Source organism: Ictalurus punctatus, chromosome 23 (assembly GCF_001660625.3).
Source record: "Ictalurus punctatus breed USDA103 chromosome 23, Coco_2.0, whole genome shotgun sequence".
Classification (NCBI taxonomy): Eukaryota; Metazoa; Chordata; class Actinopteri; order Siluriformes; family Ictaluridae; genus Ictalurus; species Ictalurus punctatus.
The window spans coordinates 5,108,077-5,130,817 of record NC_030438.2 but is presented as its reverse complement, the minus strand read 5'-3'; the positions used below and the strand labels follow the sequence as shown (position 1 = coordinate 5,130,817).

The window sequence follows — 22,741 nt, the reverse complement described above, 5'->3', positions numbered from 1 at the left end:
CAAAGAACGTGAACAAGTGAAGCAATCCGAGCAGCTGAGGCTTAAAGCTTTTTTCCTCTCTAGTAGCGCTGGGATTTGAACTCACAACATTCTGGTCATGAGCTCAGAACTTCAACTACCCTAATATGTACACATCAGCGACATTACAATGATTATAATTATTATTATTATTATTATTATTGCATTACCATTAAGCATATACACTACAATAATAATTAATATAATCTAATACACGCTTATAAAAGGTTCAGTCTTAAGAAACTTTCTTCCCATGGGTTCTTCTGTTGCCCCTCAGGAGAACCGTAGAGTAGGTATCCCCTCCATTTAGGAAACTAGGTGTCCTTGAATGTTTTTTTTGACATTTTTTTAAAGAATGTAGAGATTAGCCAGACATATTTAATTACATTTTATCTACAGATTCTGTTAAGCCATTTTTTTGTAGACCACATGGAAGAAAAAGATATCACACAAAAAAAAATCACAGTAGGGCAAAAAAAAAAGTGTTCATTTTGTTTTGTTTTTTTTAAAATGTGCTTTCTCTTTCCAGGGATTTGCATGAAACCTCTACAAACCAATTATATTCAAGACGAAGAAACAAATGAAAAAAAAAAGTTCATAAAAGTGCTATTTTATCATCACTGCTGTTTAACAGTAGACTGGACTCAGTGTTTAACAGTACTAAGAAACCTGTGCTGCTCAGAGAAAAACGTGCGTCATATATTTATTATGAGATCTTATCGATTGCTCAACTATGCAGTATATGGCATTAAAAATATAAAAAGTTCAAGCTCCAAGAGCTGAGAGTGTAGAATTAATTTTTTTTAAAAAAATCCTGCATCTGTTGATACACCTGAGAGAGCAAACAGCAATCCAGACAACTGACGACTTCAGGCTGATTTGTACTTCTGCATCTGTAAATGTGTAAACACGTGCAGGCGTCAATGTGCAGACATTCACATCTGCCAAAAGATTTGCTCACGGTGTGAATGTGTGCACTAGGGGGCAGCGGCACCAAACCGGAAAATATAGAAAAACAAAGGAATAGCAAAGTATTTGAGCCTTATTTATTTAAATATCTGAGGTCATTTAAAAGACTTGCTTCATTCAGGTGCACCTGAATAAACCACCAAAAGGATTTACTCAGTCTAAGACTCGCTCACTTTAGTTGACTCGTTTAGTGACAAACTGGATACGAACAAATTTACCGGCAAAAGTTTAAGGCATTCAATTATGACAAAAGTAATGACACCCTATAACAGGAGAAGGTGTAACAGTGCGTCTGTGGTAACTGATGCACTGCAGTGGCCGAGCTGCTTTACTGGAGGACATGAACGAGATGCTTTTACATTTATTTAATCGTCATTTTGAGCTTTCTGTAAGTTTTATAGAGGTTTCTTCGTGCAGGTCACTAAATCATCTTTGCGTTTTGTGAACATGTTACTTACAGGCAAGTATGAAGAATAATCAGTGTTACTGAAATGTTTGTAAATCTGGCAAGACGTTTTAGTTTGGTTTGTTCTGTTGTGGGTAAAGGTTTTTGACAAATCAAACTAGGGATGTCACGAGAACCGATACTTCAGTACCAACATTCTTAAAACGTGACAGTACTTGTTTTTCTGCAGTACCATTGGTACCGTTTGTAACGAAAGTATAGAGATTGCGATTCTTCCAGACCTGATGGGGGCAGAAAATACGCACAAGTGTTTTAGTCGGTCCACAAGTGGTGAAGAAGAAGAGGAACGCCTACAACCACACGGGAAAAACTACAGAAGATTAGCTAAGCCTAACAAGTTTAGCTCCGCCCCGACTCGTTGAGAGGAAAAGAGAGGAAAGCTAGAATCGGTTTCTGGAGTGCAACCGATGCTATCGTTCGTTTCAAACAAGGCGAGGAAACACCTGGAATTTGGCGAAGCACCTGAAAGATGGTCCTATATTATATTTGTTTGAGGCAGCTGCATTGTAGCCATGAAACCAGCTAACATTATGCTCCATGTAATGTTAGCGATAGCCAGTTATTTGTTAACGACGGTAACGCATTGCGATGTTATAAACTACCTCCTAATGGACCACCATGCATTGCCATTCAGCCCATGTCCTGTCAGCTAAATGTAGCCAAATGTCACAAATAATTATTCAAATGTTCATGCTTTTAATAAATCTTTTCGGCCTGCCACCATATCAGTGAATTTAAACTAATGCTTGCATTCAGAGTATAAGGGGTGTGTGTGTGCATGCGTTTAGGAGTGCACCTCCGGAGACTCACTGTCAGACAGTGTTTGATAACTAAAATTCTCTCGCTCTCTGTCTCGTGCTCTCCTTGCCAGTATCAGCAAGAGGAGGATGTCCTCCAGGAGAGTTTTTAAATTTAATTTTTTAAATTTTATTTTTATACCACACCGTGGTATCGACTTTGATATCAAGTATCGTGTACTTTCGGTGGTATCGGTACCGACTACTAGATTTTTGGTATCGTGACATCCCTAAACCAAACTAAAAAATTTCTGCCCAAAGATGAATAAAAAGAAACATTGTGCCTTCTCCAGGTGTCTGTATCATTGTGATCATTGTTGTTGGCCAATCACTGCCTCATGGAGCATCATTTCGAGTCTTGATATGTCAAAACAGGAGCCAAATTTTCCAACATATCAATATTAATCCAGTTCTCAGAACCACAGTAGCCTGTTGGAAAAATATCACAATTAGCAAATCTGGCATTTCTCATAGTGGATTTGATCAGCAGTATACTTAAGAGCCATGTTAAGATTATACAAGTGTGCACATCAGCTCATTGGCTTTTTCACTTACCAGTAAATCCCTCTCCTGTTTCTCTTGCATCCTAGCAGAAGTATAAATCAGCCCTTAGAGAGTACATTTTACTCTGTAGAAAAAGTAGTGTGTCATTTTTGAGTCCTGTCAGTGGATCTTTTCGTCGCAAGCCGTTCTTTGATGGGTGACCGGGAACGAGATCCATTTGATTGGTTGGCGTGGCCTGTGGAGGCTAATTCACTCGTAGATGAATCACGGGGCCTTGAAGACTGGGAATAAGAACGATGACGCTCTCTTCTGTGTTTGGTGTCTTTTCTATAGCCGTGTTCTCTGCCCTCAGGGTGGTGACGTGACCCTCGACCTCCCTCTTCCCTGCTGTCCTCGGATCCTTTTGCCGTAGCTGACTGACTCCCAGATTGGCGCTCGGCAGAACACGGGCGCAGGCTGTTCAGCAGAAAGCGTTTATTGGTGCTTCCCAGAGGACACTTCATCCTAAAGCCACAAAGTAAAGTTCCGTCTTCATTAAGACAACTGCATATACTGTGATGCATAATAAATTAGTTCAGGAAAGTAACAAGAGATGGACTTACCATCCGGCTGGACCCATGGTCTCTGCACGCACTCTGCCTCTTTTAGCCTCTTTGAGCAGCTCCTCCACCGCACGTCTGTATGGGAGAAAGCAGCATTCATTCCTTCATTTTATAAACCATGGCAGCACGAACAAGACTGCATTGTGTGTTGGGAATTCACATGACACTAATATTTGTTTACATTTTAAAATTTGTGCCTTTCATTTATCTCACAAATGTTTAAAAAATATGGTTGCTTTTAACACTTTGCATTAGGGCCCAACTAAGATCAAGCTGTGTTAGGGTTACAAACAACTGGCCTCATTTATCAATCTTTTAGTTGTGCTGTTTGTAAATGTTTTACTTTCACAAAAAGTGGGATATAAACGTAGGAGGGTGGATGGAGGAAGGATGGATGGATGGATTGATTGATTGATTAATTAATTAATTAATTACCTTTGACAGGCATACAAAATATGCACTTGTCATACATAATAAACAAATAGTGATACTGAACCATTTTTAAGTAAGAATAATAATAGATTAATTAACTATTGTGTGAAATTCTGACCATGGGGTGTCATCATCCCATTTATATAGTTATTCTAGTAAACCACTTGCATATGCAAATTAGCATGCAAATTAGTGCATATTAATGATCGCTTGTTTCAATTGCATATTTGAATAAACGTACCAAAGTGTAACAAATAAACTCTTGTATTGACGTATACAATTTGGTTCTGATAAGTAAAGGCAAAAATACGCCTTTTAAAACGTACTCTTTAGGTAAGTGTTGCATTTTGTTATAATTATAATAATAATAATAATAATAATAATAATAATAGTAATAATAATAATAAAGAACTAAGCTAGCTAGGAACGGAGTAGCTAGCTAGCTAGCTAATTATACTGACATTCGTCGGTGTGACGCGTTCGTTTGGGCTTTTTTGTTGTTGTTATTGTTGTTGTTTTTTTGTTTTTTTAAACAGCTAGAGGTCACCTACCTTTCCAGTTCATCATCATTCCCAGCCATTACGCAAACGACATGTAAAAACCACCGGCTTTTTATTAGCGATTCATTTTGCATTTGCAAACTGTTTTGGTTTTGTTCAGCGGAGGACCCGATTAGGACCCAGTTCCTAATTTCTAACGAGGTTCCTGTTTCAATTATTTAAACTAATTACTTTGTAATTCATAAACTTGTACAAAAACAGCCATGAAAATACGTATTAATATGATGTATTACATATTTTGTGTTCTGGAAAGAGAAGAAAAACTTTAAGAATCCCAAACAACTGTAGTATTTTGATCAGGCACTGCTGTGGGGCACGTCTGGCAGTTTGACAGCCTTTGAAGCGAGCGTGAAGGGGGGAAAAAAGAGGCGGCAGCTGTCCAATCACAATATAGAGCTGTTGATAAGGGGCGTGGCCATGCCAGAGGAGCAGAGGAGCCACTGAGCGCATAGAGACCTGTCGCGACCAAAGCGGATGCGGCGGATGTGACCGAAATCCTCAATATCGTCCCCTTTCGGGGCAGGAATTTATCGCTTGGAGGAACCGCGCGATAAGGTAGTATAATATACTGCATATTCAGCATGTTATTCCCTAAAAAAAGGTCAGATCTAGGCTGCTAAATGAGACGTCACTGTCTCTGTACAGGCTGTGCCGACACATTTACGACGGTCATAAATAAAATAATATAATAAGAGATTGTCATATATGCAAATTTGCATCCAAAGAAAAAGGCTCAAATTGATCATATCCCTTTAGATATGTGTCCGTATGACACTGAAAGGTGTCATTATTTATATCCTGACTTGGAAATTGTACAAAAAATACCTTCTCTATACTAGGATCATTTATGTGATGGTTCCTTCATGATGCTCTTGATCAGATCAGACAAACTGACACCATCATCATCACCATCATCATCACAATCATCATCACCATCTTCATCATCATTATCATCATCATCATCAACATCATCAGCCAAGGGCAATAGGAAGGAAGATGTATCTATTATCCACACAAGCAGCATGACATGACATGAGAGAGAGAGAGAGAGAGAGAGAGAGAGAGAGAGAGAGATGATAAACAAAAGGATACAACCATTCCAGAAAGTTGAGACGTTTTTTTGCCCTTCAGCCTTCAAACCTAACTAATGTGTGACTTTCTAGGCAACATCTTGTGCAGGAGTTGCCATTTTTGGTGACTTACAGCTCACTAACAAAGATAACAGTTTGATTACATGTCCTTGTGCCTAACATTTCTCATTCCAAGGTGGACTATAAACCAACAACGTTTATAAATAGTGTACATTAGGTTCTCTGTGGATACGAATCGAACACAATTTAAAATACAATGAGTAGAGAACATGCACTGAGATGTAATCGTCGCTCAATCTCTCTCTCTCGCTCTCTCTCTCTCCTAGATGCACATACAGCAGCCAGGCCCTTGTTAGAATTAGGCTATTTACTGCTCAGTCCTATTTATTTATTAATATATGCACAGGCAGTTTAGTAGCCTACATACAATGTACCAGTGTACAAACAATTCATTACCACAGTTCACACATACAGCACGAAAATCCAATCAGGAAGAAGGTGCGGAAGTATTAGCACTCGGACCATCAGGCAGTTCAATAACCTCATTAGGGACACTTAAAACACTGAAAACACTTAGACCCTATAACATTGCACATGCCACTTTCTATATTGCATGTGTTTTTCTACTTAAATGCCTTCATTTACAACAATTCAGAGCAATAGATGCATGAAAGTGTCCTAGGAATACCTTGGAATACCGTGTGTGTGTGTGTGTGTGTTTGTATGTGATGAGACGATGACAAGGCTTTGTTATAGGAACAGAGGAGCCTTGTATCTTCATGAATTATGCATATGCAGCTGCTAGATAAAGAGACAGAGACGTGCAGTCACAGAGATAAAGACACAGCAGTCTCACGCTCCGTGTTTTTCTTTCTTTCTTTCTTTATTTCTTTCTTTTTTTATTTTTATAAAACCATGATGGTGGGCACGGATGCCGGTTGCCATGGATACTCAGAAAGGAGGAATGGAGGTACAGTTGTCTAGCTGCTCGCTGCCAGTAGGTTTGGACAGTATGAGCTACTATTGCTTAAGTGATATCGTAGTCATCATTTGCTTTTGCAATATTGATATTGTGGAAAGTTAACCAGTAATCGGTAAAATGTTTTTTTCGGGATGTTGTGATCCTTTTCATCCGGAACAGTCTGAGATGCTCCAGACGAGTGTTTCTTTGTTTCTTCGAATGCACATGATCTAACAAAAGGAATAATTTCTAGGTCAAATAAATGCAAGTCAGTTATTGTTTTAGCTGTAAATGAACGTTTAAGGGTTCAGCAGTGGATTGTAATATTCTGAAAAGCATATTTTAAGTGACAGTTTGTACTTATGGAATTATTGTGTGATATTTTGTTCAGTCCGAGCTATGAGAGTCTAAACAAGAAGTCATTTTGTCAAGTTAGCATACTGCATACAATAAAAAGATATACCTTTATTTACAAACATTTCCATAAAATTTGCTGTCTCACAATAGTTCATGCTATTATTATTATTATTATTATTATTATTATTATTATTATTATTATTATTATTATTTAATTACAGGGGACACGGTGGCTTAGTGGTTAGCACATTTACCTCACATTTCTGGGGTAGGGGATTCTAATCCTGCCTCCACCCTGTCTGCGTGGAGTTTGCATGTTCTCCCTGTGCTTCGGGGGTTTCCTCTGGTTACTACGGTTTCCTCCCCCAGTCCAAAGACATGTTGTACCTTGACTGGCATTTCCAAATTGTCTTCAATGTGTGAATGTGTGTGCGATTGTGCCCTGAGATGGGTTGGCATTCTGTCCAAGGTGTCCTCTGCCTTGTGCCCCGAGTTTCCTGGGATAGGCTCCAGGTGACCCTGCAACCCCGTGTAGGCTGAGAGGTATGGAAGATGGATGTATGGATGGATGGATATTTAATTACATATACATTTACAGGCCTAACAGAGAGGTTAGTATATGACAAAACTTTGACAAAGGATATATATAAAACTTACGTGAAACATCACGTGCTGCCGGAGATAATTCGTGTCTAGTGTTCACACAAACTAGTCAACATCAAATACAACATAAAATATGTCCGTGTTTTGGAATATACAGCATGTACGGTGTTTTAGGTCAGTATTGGCTAAATGCAGATACTATATATTGGATAAGCGGCAGATTTTTTTAAAATTTATTTAAGAAGTGAGGCATAATCCAGTCTAAGAATAAAGGCTCTTGTTTAAGGGCTCAGCAGCGGCAGTCCTGGGATTTGAACTCACAACCATGGAGTTTATCTCTCTCGTGCTCTCTCTAAGGCCCATGGAGTGGACGATCCCATAAGCAGCCAGTTGCGTGTGTCGAGTGGCATGATGGGCAGCCTCGGCGAAGGTGTGGATGCCAGCATGGTTAGCGAGGCTCTCCTGGAGGCCCTTTGTTCGGAGTGTGGGCAGATCCACCGCTCCTGGGAGAACCACCTGTACAACTACAGGCTGGAGGTGGACGATGACCTGGTGTGTCACATCTGTCTGCAGCCGCTGGTGCAGCCCTTGGACACGCCGTGCGGCCACACGTTCTGTGCCCGCTGCCTGCGCAGCTTCCTGCAGGAGCGTGACTTCTGCCCACTGGATCGTGCCAGGCTGCAGCTGCAGGGCTGCCGACGCTCCAGCATCCTGGTGCACAAGCTGCTGGATAAACTGTCAGTCACATGCCCTCTCACGCCGGTCTGCTCCCTCAGCATGCCACGCTGTGACCTGGAGGCACATCTCAAACACAGGTACACACACACACACATACACACACGCACAATACCTAATTCACAGGTATTTCTCAGACAAGACATCGTTATCAAATCATTTGATAATGCATTTGACAAGTTCTTAATAAGTTAAGTTATAACGTTACAAAAACAACCTTCCTGCAACATTCTGAAAATATATACTAGAACTGAATAGTTCTTCAAAAAGTTATGGAGCATGAATTTGTGCATTCGACCTGGACGTGTGACACATGATACACCTGCTGTTCAAGTGCTTAATGTAGTGAGAACACTGTTGCTAGGCACCAAACTAGCTAATCACTTAGGCTAATCCTTTAGGTAGCTAGTACATGACTAGCATGTTTTATACTGTTTTATACAGTAATGTAAAGGCACAGTGGGACAGAAACGGGACAGAATTGTCAGGAATACCAACATTTTCCTCAGATCTATTGGTAAATTCCTAAGAAAAGATTCAGAACAACTAAAATTACATAACAGTGCTTACTGCTTAGCATCAACTGCTAACTGCATTGGCACTGTTGAATTTTCCTGATAAAAGTCTCACAAAATTATCACATTCTCCAAACAACTACTAAATTTAACAGATTGATCACATTAAAGATTTACAGAAGCTGTAACATTCAGGGGGGAAAAAATAGCAAATAAAATAAAATAAATAAAATTGTTGCTAACACACACACACTCCTTATAACACCATATCTCAGAGCAGCTTCACCTATATAAATTATATACAGAAGTAGAAATATGGATATTTAAAATTCACAAGTATTATGCAACCACTGTGAAGCTACTTGTGCAATTCTCAGACGAGGTTTCATTTTCTTTTTTCTTCTAAGACCCACAGATGTATTTCGGTACATACTGAAGAGCATACACAAGAGTGCACACTTCAGATGCTGCGTTTGACCTAGCACACAAAGAGTAGCATGTACACACAGCTCCCTCACCTCACTCCCAGCACGATAGTACTTCAATAAAGAGCACAGTATGCATATGGAGAGCACAGTGAGTTTCAACATCGGCTTAAAGGAATACTTTGGCGTTTTCCAACCTCGTCCACCTCATGTGTAGTGCGTGTGCTGGAGAAAGGAAGACTGAGAAAGGAACAGCAAACCTGTTTTTATTTATAATTCAATCCTAAAGCAGGGGGGTGGGGGGGCACGGTTGCTTAGTGGTTAGCACGTTTGCGTCGTACCTACGGGGCTGGGGCTTTGAGTTCCGCCTCCGCTCTTGTTCACCCCATGCTTTGGGGGTTTCCTCCAGGCACTCCAGTTTTTGCAGCCATTTTGACGACGTGTTGTAGGACGATTGCCATTTCAAAATTGTCCGTAGTGTGTGAATGTTTGTGCGATTATACCCTGCGTCCCTTCCAGGGTGTCTCTCGCCTTGTGCCCCGAGTTCCCTGGGATAGGCACAAATACACTTCAGACATAGTGGATAGAGAATACGTTGAATAAACACATAAAGGGAATAAAGTATCCCTTTAATGTGATCTCGCCACTGACGCTTGACTGACCCACGTAAGTAGTGGACAGGTATCAATGCGAATGCTTTTTCTGGACCTGAAGCCAAGCCTGGCCTGATCTGCCATCTCATCAGGGGATTATTTGCTCCTAGTCATGTGACAAGAGATTAGCAGAGCCCTTGAGGAATGTGTTGGCCAACTGCGCGTCCGCTTCCTCGTCCTCTGCAGCCATGCTGGGAAACTTCAACTCTAGAGAGCTTTTCAACTACTTCTTTTGCAAGACTGCCAAAGGCAACCCAGGCCTATGGTGAGTGGTTTTAGACCGGGCCATGCATTTTTGGTTTAGGTTCTGAGATTAGCTGATTGGCTTTCAGGATTAACAGTTGCAATACAGTGTGAAAGTAGTGCTACTCCTTGAATGTGCTCCGGTTTGGCTTGGATTACGTCTGGCAAGAAATGTCAGTGGATTGTGCCAAACTTCTGTGGCTGAGCATGTAGACTTTAGATTTTAGACAGTCTGGATTCAATGAAGATGCTTTGAGAACAAAGTATTGAGTCTAGTTTTCATGCGCTTGCACTCCAGAATCAAAAGAAAAAAAGACACTGGTGATTTGCTTGTTTGATTTTAATATATTCCTAACATTTACGCTAATTATAACGATGTCAATACTGTATAATTAATGCCTAATTGCTGATGAATAAATGGATATTGTATTTCGAAAAATATAATTCAGTCATCTGCTGAATTTGTTCTTTCCTTTTCCATGCTGAAAGTTTACTTATCAACAAATAATTAGATATTGTGTTTACCTACCACTAACCGATGAAACTTTTTCTCTGGCATGATGAAATGATATGTCAGTAGAATACTCCAGTGACAAATTTGTTTTAAAAGCTACCCATTTTTATAAATTAAAATTAGAAGGCACATTAATGTATACATTTTAGCTCAAAAACTAGCAATAAATCTGATAGCACATGAAAGCAGTATATTCATTTTATTATGATTAGAAATCTATGTAGTATATTATTGTAGGTTTGGATATAATATGATGTTTAAAAATGTCACTATAATTTTTATTTATTTATTTATTTATTTATTTATTTTAAAAACTATTTTCTAATTAAAAACCTTCTCAAAAGCAGTCTGATGATTTGGAAAGAAAATCTAAAGATTTTTTTATTTTTTTATTTTTTTTTAAAGATCATTTCCTGGCAAATTATCTTTGTTTCTACAACCATTTATTTCAGGACAAGTGTGATTAAATATCAAACTACTTAGACTTTCATTTACATTTTTATATGAATCTTGTAACTTGTTTTGTGGTGGATTCCCTCTTATTGAAGCCATGGTACTCGGATCAGCTCATAACCAGGCACCAGAGCTCACATAATCATATATCCATAATCGTAATGAGCTCTGATTAACGTGCGGAGAAAGAAAAAAAAAACGAACATGGAATTTTTAAAAAACCTTCTTTGAACTTCATAAAAGGAGTGCTGAGTCGAAAGCTAATCATTAGTAACACAATTTTCCTTACATTTATGTTAACAATTTATGTCATTAATTTTCATTTTTCATTATTCTGACTCATTTTGGAGTAGAATAGTTGTATTTAAAAAAAAAAAAAAAAGAGACCCAGTGGATATGGTTTTGAGACAGTAATTGGAAAGTGATTTTAAATCTCAAATCTCTCTCTCTCTCTCTCTCTCTCTCTCTCTCTCATGAACAAGATCCCAACTTACTTAATAAAAATCATCTCTGCCAGAGTTCAGGACTCTCACCTCATCTGAAGGGAGCATCTCAGTCCTGAGATTGAAAAACGGATCTGGTCAGTGATGTGATACAGTCTCTGTACCGGTATGTTGTGGTGAAGCAGGAGGTCATTTTGCGGATGAAGCTCTTTGTGCACCGGTCAATCGACACTACCTGTCTTTATCAATGGTCGCAAGGGTAGTGTGGGTAGTGACCGACAGAATGAGGTTGCAAGTATAGGCGGGGGAAATTAGGTGTTTGCTGGCCTTACTCTCTGTGATAGTGCCTTGGAGTAGAGCCACTGCTTTTACAAATCGAGAGGAGCCAGCTTAGGTGGCTCGGGAACAGGATGCCCCTGTCAGCTCGTGGAGGAGCTGTATTAGGCACGTCCTGATGGACGGACACATCGAGGCAATCCCAATGGAAAGATTATATTAGTTAGATTTTCATCATTGGAAAATTTGAGGTGTGTTGAACGCGCGTTATTGCGTCATAAAATATAAGCACCAATCATGTTCCAATACGCAAATACAGACCTTCCAATACTATGTAAAGAGGGCCCTTAAACTCTGCCCTGCATCTGGATTTCGTTCTAGCCTTTGTGAGAGAGGCTTGTGTTTATCACTGTATAAAACAATATGGTTATTAACATCTTGCAGATTTTACGTTCTTTTTAGCTTGAAAGGTTAATTCATTAATTGATGAGGAGACTGTGTAGAGTTTGTGAATGAAACTTATTGTAAATTGTCAATTATAATCAAGTAATGGTAAAAATTGATTCTTGGGATCACCATCACTTTTTGGTGTGTAGTAAATAACATATTGTGTGTGTGTGTGTGCAGGTGTGCTGGGACGCAGGGTCAGAGAGCGGTCCTGGAGGGCACCCAGGTTAAGGGATGTGAGGACAAAACCGTGGTGACTGACGCCTCCAAATCTCCACAGACCGAGCTGAGGGAGTGCACATCGCCACCACCTGCTGGATCCAACGCCTGCAGCAATGGCAGCAACGTGCCCGTGTGGACGGAGGAGCGAGGCGTCGACAACCCTGCCTTTGAGGAGAGCACGGAGGAAGACAGTGAGTTACATCACAGCCTTTTTTCAACAAAGTGTTGCTGCCAGACCTGCACTTTGTCACCAGTGGTTTGGTTCTTGCTCCATCAGAGGGCTCATTTAGTCGCTCAGTTCAATCAAGACCCACCTTTAAATCGGACGTTAGGAAGAATGAACCAGAACAGAACTACACTTTCAGAATAGGAATGTCAATTAAAGCAATAAAAAGGTACACGTTGTGTTTTGTTCCTCTTATACCACGGCAAGTTGGTATAAAAGATTACAATTTTGAATTTGTTACAGAAACGAAACGTAACACTTTTTTAAAAACCATTTTTAGTTACATTTAATAGTAGAGAATGTCCATGAAACAAATACCTGTTCTTACTTGCGTGATAACAGCTATAAACAAACAGTCATTCAGTCACAAGCCTCTTTATTTTCTCTCGAAGACAAAAAAAAAGAAAAACCTCCACACACACTCACACACACACACACACACACACACACACACACACACACACACACAGCTTGTTGTGTTGTAGAGAAACTCCTCTGTCCTGAATACTTTCCTGTGTCAGAAACCTTACTGACCATTGGAAAGTTCTTGTGGTTATTTTAATTATTTAATTAAATAGGTTTTAGTCCAAACCTCAAAAACAAAAAAGTAGTGTGTTCTCTCAGTAGAGAGTTCAGGACTAAAAAGCTCTGGAGCTGATAAATAGCCGTAGTGTTATTTTCATATGCATATTTTATTAATGAGGTTAATTTTGGAATAGTCGTATTTCTGTATTGTTCAGAAAATAAATCTGTACTGAAGGGGTGTATGTTATTAATTTTACAGGTAAAGGGATCACTGACTACACAAAAAAAAATATTTGGAAATCAGCGTGATTGCATGGGACAGAACATGAGAACGTGTCTATTTGTAATTAAGTTTCATTCAGTTCCTCATTGTCCTCATGGGAAATTTAGACGAATACAGTGATTCAGTCCAGAGACTTTAAAACGCAAAGGGCGGCGGTCTGAACACTGCATGGAATTGCTTGACCTGAGACTTGTTTCTTTAGGTGTCCAAGGTTTGGAGCGCATCCCTCCACGTGTAAAGCGTCCCCTCAGTAATCCCTGCATCCACCTTCTCCGTACCGGCAGCTCCGCGTCATCAGGGTGGGACTTTGTTGAGTCTCTGCCCTTATCAGCAGAAGAGGGTATGACTATATTCACTGCTTTTTTATTTCCATGCTGCATCTCTATGGAAACATACCTCTGGATTGGTGACGCTAAAATACCCTAGGTGTGTGTATGTTCATGGTGCTATGCGATCAACTGGCATCTCATTTCTCACCTCAGTCCCAGGGTTCCTGGGATAGGATCCGGATCCACCACAACCCTGACCAGGATAAAGCGGTTAATGAAGATGAATGAATGCACTTATCTATACACCAGAGTCAATGATGGATGTACTGTTTCCGCCTGCCAGGTTGTGTAAAGCTGCCGTCTTTGCCTGAAGGCGAGATCACCACCATTGAGATTCATCGCTCAAACCCCTACGTGGAGTTGGGTATAAGCATAGTTGGGGGCAACGAGACGCCTCTTATAAACATTGTAATCCAGGAGGTGTACCGTGACGGTGTCATTGCTCGAGACGGGAGGCTGCTGGCAGGTGACCAAATACTACAGGTAAGAAAAGCTAGTCTACATCTTAAATAGGCTTAAAGGTGCCATTAGTAATGTTTCAAATGTTTCTAGACCTGTATAATCACATAGTTTTTTTTAAAAAACCGCAATTCGCAACATTACAGTTTAAAAGATCTTCCGAGTTTCTTTGTTTAAAGCTCCATTTGACATTTTTCTGGCCCAGAAATGAGCTTTGCGCCCAGCCAGTCTGGCTAAGCTCATCCTATTTTCCTTAAAGAGCAACTCATGAGGTATACCTACAATAGTTTCAAGATAGGAAAAGGGAAAAAAGAAGTGTCGTCAGTGTTTTAATTGTAATTGCAAGTCTCCTAACAAGCAGCAGAGAGCTCTAAATATTACAACTTGCTCCTTTAATTCCTTTAGGAATAGAACTTTGTCCTCAAAATGTCTTAATTAGTGACTCACTACTAGTGTATTTGACAGAACCCTCTCAGTTCTTCGAGCATTCGGTCCGTGAATCCGCATGTTCTAATTGCGACATGTGTTCATGCATTCGCATAAATGTAAATTTCATCAATAATCCTTTTGCCTTTTGATAGTCAATTAATATTCAGCTGCTTTTCAGGCATTACAACTCTCCCTCTGTCCTTCACCCCTCTTCCTCCAGGTGAACAATGTAGACATCAGTAACACACCGCATAACTTCGCCCGTTCCACACTAGCTCGTCCGTGTGCTACCCTACAGCTGACCGTGCTCAGAGAGCGCCGCTGCAGTGCCCGGCCTCCGCCCGTGCCTGCTGTTCCTGCCCCTGCAGTGCCTGAGGGCAGCCCAGGCAGTCTGCGCATTACCCTGCACAAGCGGGACTCTACCGAACAGCTGGGCATCAAGCTGGTGCGGCGCACAGATGAGTCCGGCGTGTTCGTGCTGGAACTGCTGGAGGGGGGGTTGGCTGCCAAGGACGGACGCCTGCACAGCAATGACAGAGTGCTGGCGGTGAACGAGCACGACCTGAGGCACGGCACACCTGAGCAGGCCGCTCAGATTATACAGGTAGGGGGAGATAAATGTGAATAGGCTGGTGAAAATGTAAATTTTTTAGAAAAGAAAGTTCTAGAGCAATCTCTGGAAGAGTATTTATGAGGCTTTTACAATAGAAGGCTTCCCTTTCAGGAAAGATTTCAAGTCATATATACCACCCTGTCCAAAAGTATTGGAACAGCGAGGCCAATTCCATTTGGTTTCGCTATACATTAAAGACATTTGGGTTTGAGATTCAAAGATGAATATGAGATGATACGATTATTTATATCTAGATGTGTTAAAGAGCACCTTTTTGTTTGAACCCACCCACTTTTTTTCTCTCCAGGTGATCAACAATATTGGAACACGTGACTGATAGGTGTTGCTTGCTGCCCAGTTGTGCCCTGTTAAACTGTTTGTTTAAAGCATTAATAGCTCTGAGTATCTACTCTTGGTTTGAGCCCTAGATTTCTCCTGTAAAGACTGCATTTGTTGTTAAAAAGGATAAACCAACATAAAGACCAGAGAGAAAAGTAAGCCATTTTAAAGCGGAGAAAAGAAGGAAAATCTATCAGAGGCATTGCACAAGCATAGCCTATACAACAATTAGGAATGTCCTAAAAAGAAAGAAACCACAGGCGTACCAGAAACCAGACGTGGAACACGTCAGCCATGGAACAAAACAGTAGTTAATGACAGAAACATTGTGAGAGCTGTGAAGAAAACCCAAAGACCACATCACCAACAACCTTCAAAGGGAGGGGTGAAGGTATCACAATTCCACCTTTCGAAAAGACTTTGAGAGCAGAAATATAGAGGCCATACCACAAGATGCAAACACTCATCAGCAGAAAGCCAGATTGGAATTCACAAAGAAATACAGAGATGAGCCACAAAAGTTCTGATACCAAGATTAATCTCTAACAAAGTGATGAAAAGGCCAAAGTGAGGAGAAAGAAAGGATCTGCTCATGATCCAAAACATACAAGCTCATCTGTGAAACATGGTGGAGGTAGTGTCATGGCTTGGGCTTGCATGGCTGCTTCTGGAACAGGCCCACTAATCTTTACTGATGATGGAACTCATGATGGTAGCAACAGAATGAATTCAGAAGTTTACAGGAACATTTTGTCTGCCAATTTACAGAGAAATCCATCCAAATGAATCGGTAGGAAAAATTCATCATGTAGCAAGACAATGATCCAAAACATACTGCCAACTCAATAAAGGACTTCATCAGGGGGAAAAAGTGGAAGGTTTTAGACAGGCCAAATCAATCACCAAATGAGCAGCATTTCACCTCCTGAAGAGGAGACTGGGAGAAACCCCACAAAACAAACAGCAACTGAAATGGGATGTGGTAAAATCCTGGAAAAGATTTGCCAAAGAAGAAACCAACAATATAGTGATACCAATGAGTCACAGCCTTGATGCAGTTATTGAAAGCAATGGATAGAAACCAAATATTAAGTGTTATTTGCTTGAATTTTCTTCAAGGCTTATCTGTTCCTATACTTTTGCTCACCTAAAAATTGGGTGGTCTGATACAAAAGGTTCTATGTTTTATGTTGTTTAACACATCTAGATGTAAATATCTGGGGAAAAAAGCTGAAATCCTAAACTCTCATCACATATCCATCTTTTGATCTTAAACCCAAACATCTTTGTATACAGCACAAACAAAATTAATTGGCCTTGCCGTTCCAATAGTTTCAGAGGGGACTGCATATACAAGCGGTGTCCAGAAATAAATCCCACTGAGATGAACATAATAAAATGATTTGTGAATCGTTATGCACTAAGAGATTTTTTTATTTCACATTAATGAACTCAAAATATTCTCCACATCCCAAAGCGTACAATACTAATGCATAATGAGGGAAGGGGGCAGGGCTTCCAGAGCGTGACAGTTAATATCGGAGAGATCAAAACACCTACGCGACTGTCAATCATTCCACGATCATATGTTAATTGGGTCATCTGGCATTTTTATTGGTGGAAAAAGTGTCTTGGAGAAAGCACGTGTTAGCATGTCCTCGGTTGATAGCGGTCATGTGATAGGGGTGGGAGATGGGATTTCAAAACAGATCTCTGAATAACTCTGTCCTGATTGGGTCTTTCTTAAGCATTATGAAATGCCTTCCCGAGCAGGGAACAGTAGCGGGAATCAGTGAAGTTACACTTGGCAGAAGCCAACACGTCAGTGGCTTGGCATTAAAGTTTAAAGCATTAAATAGCATTAAATAGCATTAGACACTGATGATGTCGTTGTGGTTACTGTAACACTTCAGGCCAGTGGAGAGAGAGTGAATCTGCTGATCAGCCGGCCTGGCAAGCAGACCATGGCTGTACACACGGGCTCGAGCTCAGCCCGCGATAGCTGGTGCCATGAACACTTCCTGCCTCCGGTGCACCACACGGCTGTGCCAAATCCCACACCCAACCTGCAGCTCAGTCGCTCTTCCACATACAGGGTGAGTCCATGTCCGTGTGTGTGTGTGTGTGTGTGTGTGTGTGTGTGTGTGTGTGTGTGTGTGTGTGTGTGTGTGTGTTTGTGTGTGTGTGTGGATATTGCAAATCGCAGTGTTAGAAAATCTTCAAAAGTTATAGCCCTCTCTCTTACAGCAGCTCTTGATTTGCCTCCACTTTGTCCTCAGTAGTAATTATTGACTCCTATTGGATGGATCAGTGAGGTGATTGATGGTGTAGAAGGAGCAGTAATGGGACTCCAGAGATGGCAGGAGTAACGTCTTAATTCGGCTTTACGCTGTAAGATTTTTACTGTACGATTTTGCTGTTGGAGACCAAAATCATACGTCATGAAGAAATTATTTGGAGTTGAAATTGGCGGTCTTAGAATACTACAATGTTACAATCCCATAGCCTAAGTGCTGCTACGACACCCGTCCAAAATCCACCAATAGGAGGACAGTATAAGATGACGCGAACCATGGAATTTAAAAGAAGAAAACTTCTTTTGATATCTCGGCATTAAAATAACGGAAAGATGAAAATATCCTTATTAACTCAAGCTCAAATTGATAAATAGGCATTTCATATTGTCCTCCATGAATGTGTTTTCTGGTTTAAGAGGAATAAAACGATTCGGGATGTGCTGTTATAACAGTAACTCTGCTTTGTTACAACAAGAGGTCAAGCCAGTTTTCTGTAATAGAGCAGAACAGCAGATTTAATAGCATAGCATAACCATGGACATTTCTACATATTATATAAACTTTCACTGGGTAAAGCTGAGATGTTCTTAGGCCATGTTTAGTATTTTAGTAATTCCCTCTTCCTCTCTTAGAAAGATCTGCAATTTACATGTATGTTTTTTTTTTTTTTTAAATTTCATTTTATTTTTGTGTTAGGACCTCTCTCAGTGTGTCACCTGCAAGGAAAAACACATCACTGTGAAGAAGGAGCCGCACGAGTCACTGGGAATGACCGTGGCTGGGGGGCGTGGCAGTAAGAGCGGTGAGCTGCCCATCTTCGTCACGAGCGTCCAACCGCATGGCTGCCTGTCACGGGACGGACGAATCAACCGGGGTCAGTCACATCGCTGTCTTCTCTGGCTGTCTGCTCTCTCTGTCTTTTCCAGATTTACAACACCGTAGATAACAAGTAAACTTCTAAGATTGTATGAATGTCATTAAAGCAGCGGTTTGTAGCATTCCATGGAAATATTGCGATCACAGTTTTTCTGGAAATTATTTGATTGTTAATAGATCACAACACAGTACGAACTGCACATATACTACTACTACTAATAATAATAATAATAATAATACATTATAGTATATTTTATACATTTCAAATGATAATCAAAATGCATTAAACAGCACAAAAATTAAGAACAAATAAACTCTAACAATTTATTTTTAATAAATAACGTATACATAGTAATAACTAATAAGAGAATAATAAAATTAACAAAATAATAAAACTAAATATAACCCATATTAAAATGAATATTGTCAACCATAGAATTTTTTTTGAGGGAAGAAATACTATTATTTTAGAAAAGGCTTTCATGAGAATGATTTATATAAGTAGTTTCTACAATTTGTGGGTGAAATGTATTTTGTACAGTCATTTTTTCTCCCTCATTTTGAGGGGTGCCAAAAATTTTGTAACTGACTATAAGTAAAGCTGTAGTACTTCAACTATATCTGTAGATAACAAAATAACAAATAACACTATGATTAAGTATTGAGGTCATGATGATGATGATGATGATGTGTTCCATGGGAAGGCCTGTCTCTGCCATGCGTGTCTTTAAACTCGGCTCATTAAACTTCACTTCACTGTGTGCTCAGGAGACGTGCTGCTGAGCATCAACGGTCAGGACTTGACATCGCTAAGCCACAGTGACGCGGTAGGCACACTGAAATCTAGCGCCGCCTCGTGTTCTGTGCAGCTGCGGGCACTGGAGGTGAGCACGGTGGATGAGCCGGGACAGGACGAGGGCCTTCTGCCTCACCACGAGAGCGACTACGACGCCAGCTGGTCACCGTCCTGGGTCATGTGGCTCGGCCTCCCCAGGTTAGGCTCCAGTTCCTTTTGGTTTAATGAAGGAATGAGATGTGAAATCTCGTGGGAGCTGTTAAAGAAATGAAGAAGATGAATAGTTCTGCTTTTAGCTCATCTGGTCCCCAAAGCACAGAAGACACAGATCCAAAGCGTTTCTATTTTCGGAGCGGTAACAATTGTTCTGCTGGGATGATTTAAAAATAGCTACCTGGCCTCGGTGAGCAGCGATCCGAATAATAATGACACCAGGGAGAGTGACGTGGCAGAGAGCCATGAGTGTGCCGGGTGTTAAGTTCACCTCCTTATTCCTCGTGTCCTTAACAGAGTGTCATCAGAGACAAAGGACGGTTATAGACATGAGACGAGACGAGGAAATGGAGCTATTTTGATTAAGAGGACTCGAGAAACGCAAGTCACATGTTTGAGATTTAGGCCAAGGGATTGTGCGCCAGTATATGTGTGTGTATGTGTGTGTGTGTGCACGGTTGGTTTATCGGTTCAAAGTGCCATGTTATAAAATCACAATCTCTCCCTATGAGGCTGGGACACAGAGGGCTTTCAGTCTCCTCCGTCTCTCATTCACTGTGCCTCTCTTCCGCAATCCCCCTCTCCTCTGCACCTGTCCGCCTCCTTCCTTTCGCGTGTTGTTGTGCCAAATCACCTCCATCCAATTTTCCTTCACTCCCCCATCCTTGCAGTCCGCAGCTGTCCCTTCTTTTTTAACCATCTGTGGGGCTGACTTTCATCTCTGCTTTTTATGTTCTTTCTTTTTTTTTTATCTTCTTTGTCTCCTTCCTTCTGAAATGTTTCCTGAAATTGCCCAGGGGACACTACAGGACCTTCGAAATCCCAAAAACTTATCTTGTCATTTTCATATATATATTTTTCACCTGGCAGGATTCCTGCCCTGACATAAATAAATAAATAAATAAATCATGGTGTCTCCCAGAAATAAACTATCACTTCACTTTAGTGATGGTCACTTCAACACCCCCACCCCCCCCCACCCCCACTTTCACTGGTCACCATGCGCACACACATTCACACCTTAGCGTAGCCAATCAACCTACGTGCACAAAAGTAAACTGGAAAATGGAGGAAATCAATGCAGACATGGGGAGATCATATAGATAGTAAGCTGAGCTCAGGATCGAACCTCAGGTGCTATAAGGCAGCATCGTTTCCCTCTGCATCACCCATATGGAGTGTTAATTGCCAAATAAAAATTGTCAGTGAGGTTAAATTCACATATTTTATACTCAGCACAATGTCCATTATTTACTCTTTGTTATTTTCAGCTACCTAAACAGTAGCCATGAGATTGTCCTGCGCCGGAGTCATCCTGGTAGCTGGGGCTTCAGCATTGTCGGCGGTTACGAGGACAACCACACCAACCAGGCGTTTTTCATCAAGACCATTGTGTTAGGAACTCCTGCCTATTACGACGGTCGCCTGAAGTGAGTCCGACATTCGACAACAACTTTTCAGGGTCACGGGGAACCTGGAGCCTATCCCAGGGAGCATCGGGCACAAGGCGGGGTACACACTGGACAGGGTGCCCGTACCTTTTCCAGTTATTTAGGAAAATAGAAGTTTTGTATTATTGCCTATCAAAAAAATTGTCACCATGTGGCAGTTGTTGCCTTATATCACGATTATCACGATTAACAACATGTTGTGCCTCACAAACATGAGCCTAATTTGCTAGCTACTTAGATTAGCATGCAGGGTCTGTGTTCATTTGCATTGGTAAGTTTGAGGAAGCTGATTCATGCAATCACAAGCTGAGCTTCTATATTGCCCTGCTCAATTTTTATTTAATTATTTTTTTTTAACAGAAGTACTAAGAAAAAAAAAATCTAAATTTGTATCTATTTAGTGCTCCAAATATTATTATCTGTATTCAGGTTCAGTGGCCTAAATCTGAAGGGTTTTCTTTTATTAAATATGCTTGTGGAAACACTGGAAAACTGACCAGACCATTACTAAGGATGAATGAACGAACATTTGCAAATGCGTCACACTGTGCTTCATATCTGACCACTCGCTCGCACCTGCATTTATTCCGAATAAAATTTGTATTAAGTTAAATATCGCATTTTTGAGCACGATTTTCTCCGACACTCTGCTCATGTCTTAATGGTGGATCTTATTCCGGTCTCTGCCCTCAGGTGTGGCGACATGATCGTGGCGGTGAACGGACTTCCCACAGCGGGTATGAGTCACTCTGCCCTCGTGCCCATGCTGAAGGAGCAGCGCAGTCGGGTGGCGCTCACAGTCGTCTCCTGGCCGGGTAGCCTGGCGTAGTCTCTCCGTCCTCGTATCCAAGCGTTTTATCATTCCTGTGTCCCTTCTGCTCTGCCACGGATGCCATAGTGTCAGTGTGAGTCTCAAAAACTTGACCGCTTCACTCGATGCTAAAAAAAAAAAAAAACCCGGCCTTAGAGAACCCTGCCACGCCCATGAGGGAGGCCCCGCCCCTCTGGAAAGCAGCCTTAAGGCCTTCTCATGACTCCACCCTGCCAGGGGTTTTATATATAGATGTTATCTCTATCTTGTGTGTGTGTGTGAGTGAATGTGAATACGAGTGAGGATGTTTGAAAATGTGTATGTGTACAGGTGTTTAATAAATAAATCTTTCCCACAGACACGTGTATGATAACGCTCAGTGTTTGCAGTGTGGGTGTGAGGTCATGGCTTAAAGAGTTGGATTGATTTATGTAAGCCTACATGAGTCACGTTCACCGAGAGCAAATCTGACCTGCTTTTTACCGAGATTATCAACCTTCGGCTTTGCTACACAAAAAAAAGCAACGTCTTGACGTAAAAAGAGACAGACAGTTTACTAAGCACAATCCCACATCTAAATAATTAAACCCAGGCACTAAAAACAAACTTTACATGCCATGATTTATTCTTTAGAATAAAGTTAGCAGGTGTGAGGGCAAGCCAAAGGTACAACCAAGACCAGTTTTAGAGCTACACACACACAATTTACGTTATCTATATCTACATTGCCCTCCAATAATATTGGCACCCTTGGAAAATCTGAGCAAAGGCAGCTGTGAAAAATTGTTTAACCTTTTGTTAAAAAAAA

At 40.8% G+C, this 22,741-nt stretch overlaps 1 protein-coding gene across 2 annotated transcripts; it reads left to right on the top strand.

Annotated features, from left to right (window-relative positions):
- The first annotated feature begins 4,756 nt into the window (after positions 1-4,756).
- lnx2a (ligand of numb-protein X 2a) lies at positions 4,757-22,292 on the top strand. Of its 2 annotated transcripts, none has more exons than XM_017453479.3 (11): positions 4,757-4,903; positions 7,718-8,175; positions 12,245-12,477; positions 13,523-13,660; positions 13,933-14,132; positions 14,758-15,141; positions 17,403-17,585; positions 18,483-18,660; positions 19,431-19,656; positions 20,943-21,101; positions 21,816-22,292. In XM_017453479.3, exons 2-11 carry the CDS (start codon positions 7,769-7,771, stop codon positions 21,949-21,951), a joined length of 2,244 nt encoding a protein of 747 aa, XP_017308968.1. In that variant the 5' UTR covers positions 4,757-4,903; positions 7,718-7,768; the 3' UTR covers positions 21,952-22,292. The 2 variants fall into 2 exon arrangements, with proteins under 2 accessions (XP_017308968.1, XP_047006279.1); XM_047150323.2 differs by lacking the exon at positions 4,757-4,903 and adding an exon at positions 6,395-6,409.
- The last annotated feature ends 449 nt before the right edge of the window (positions 22,293-22,741 follow it).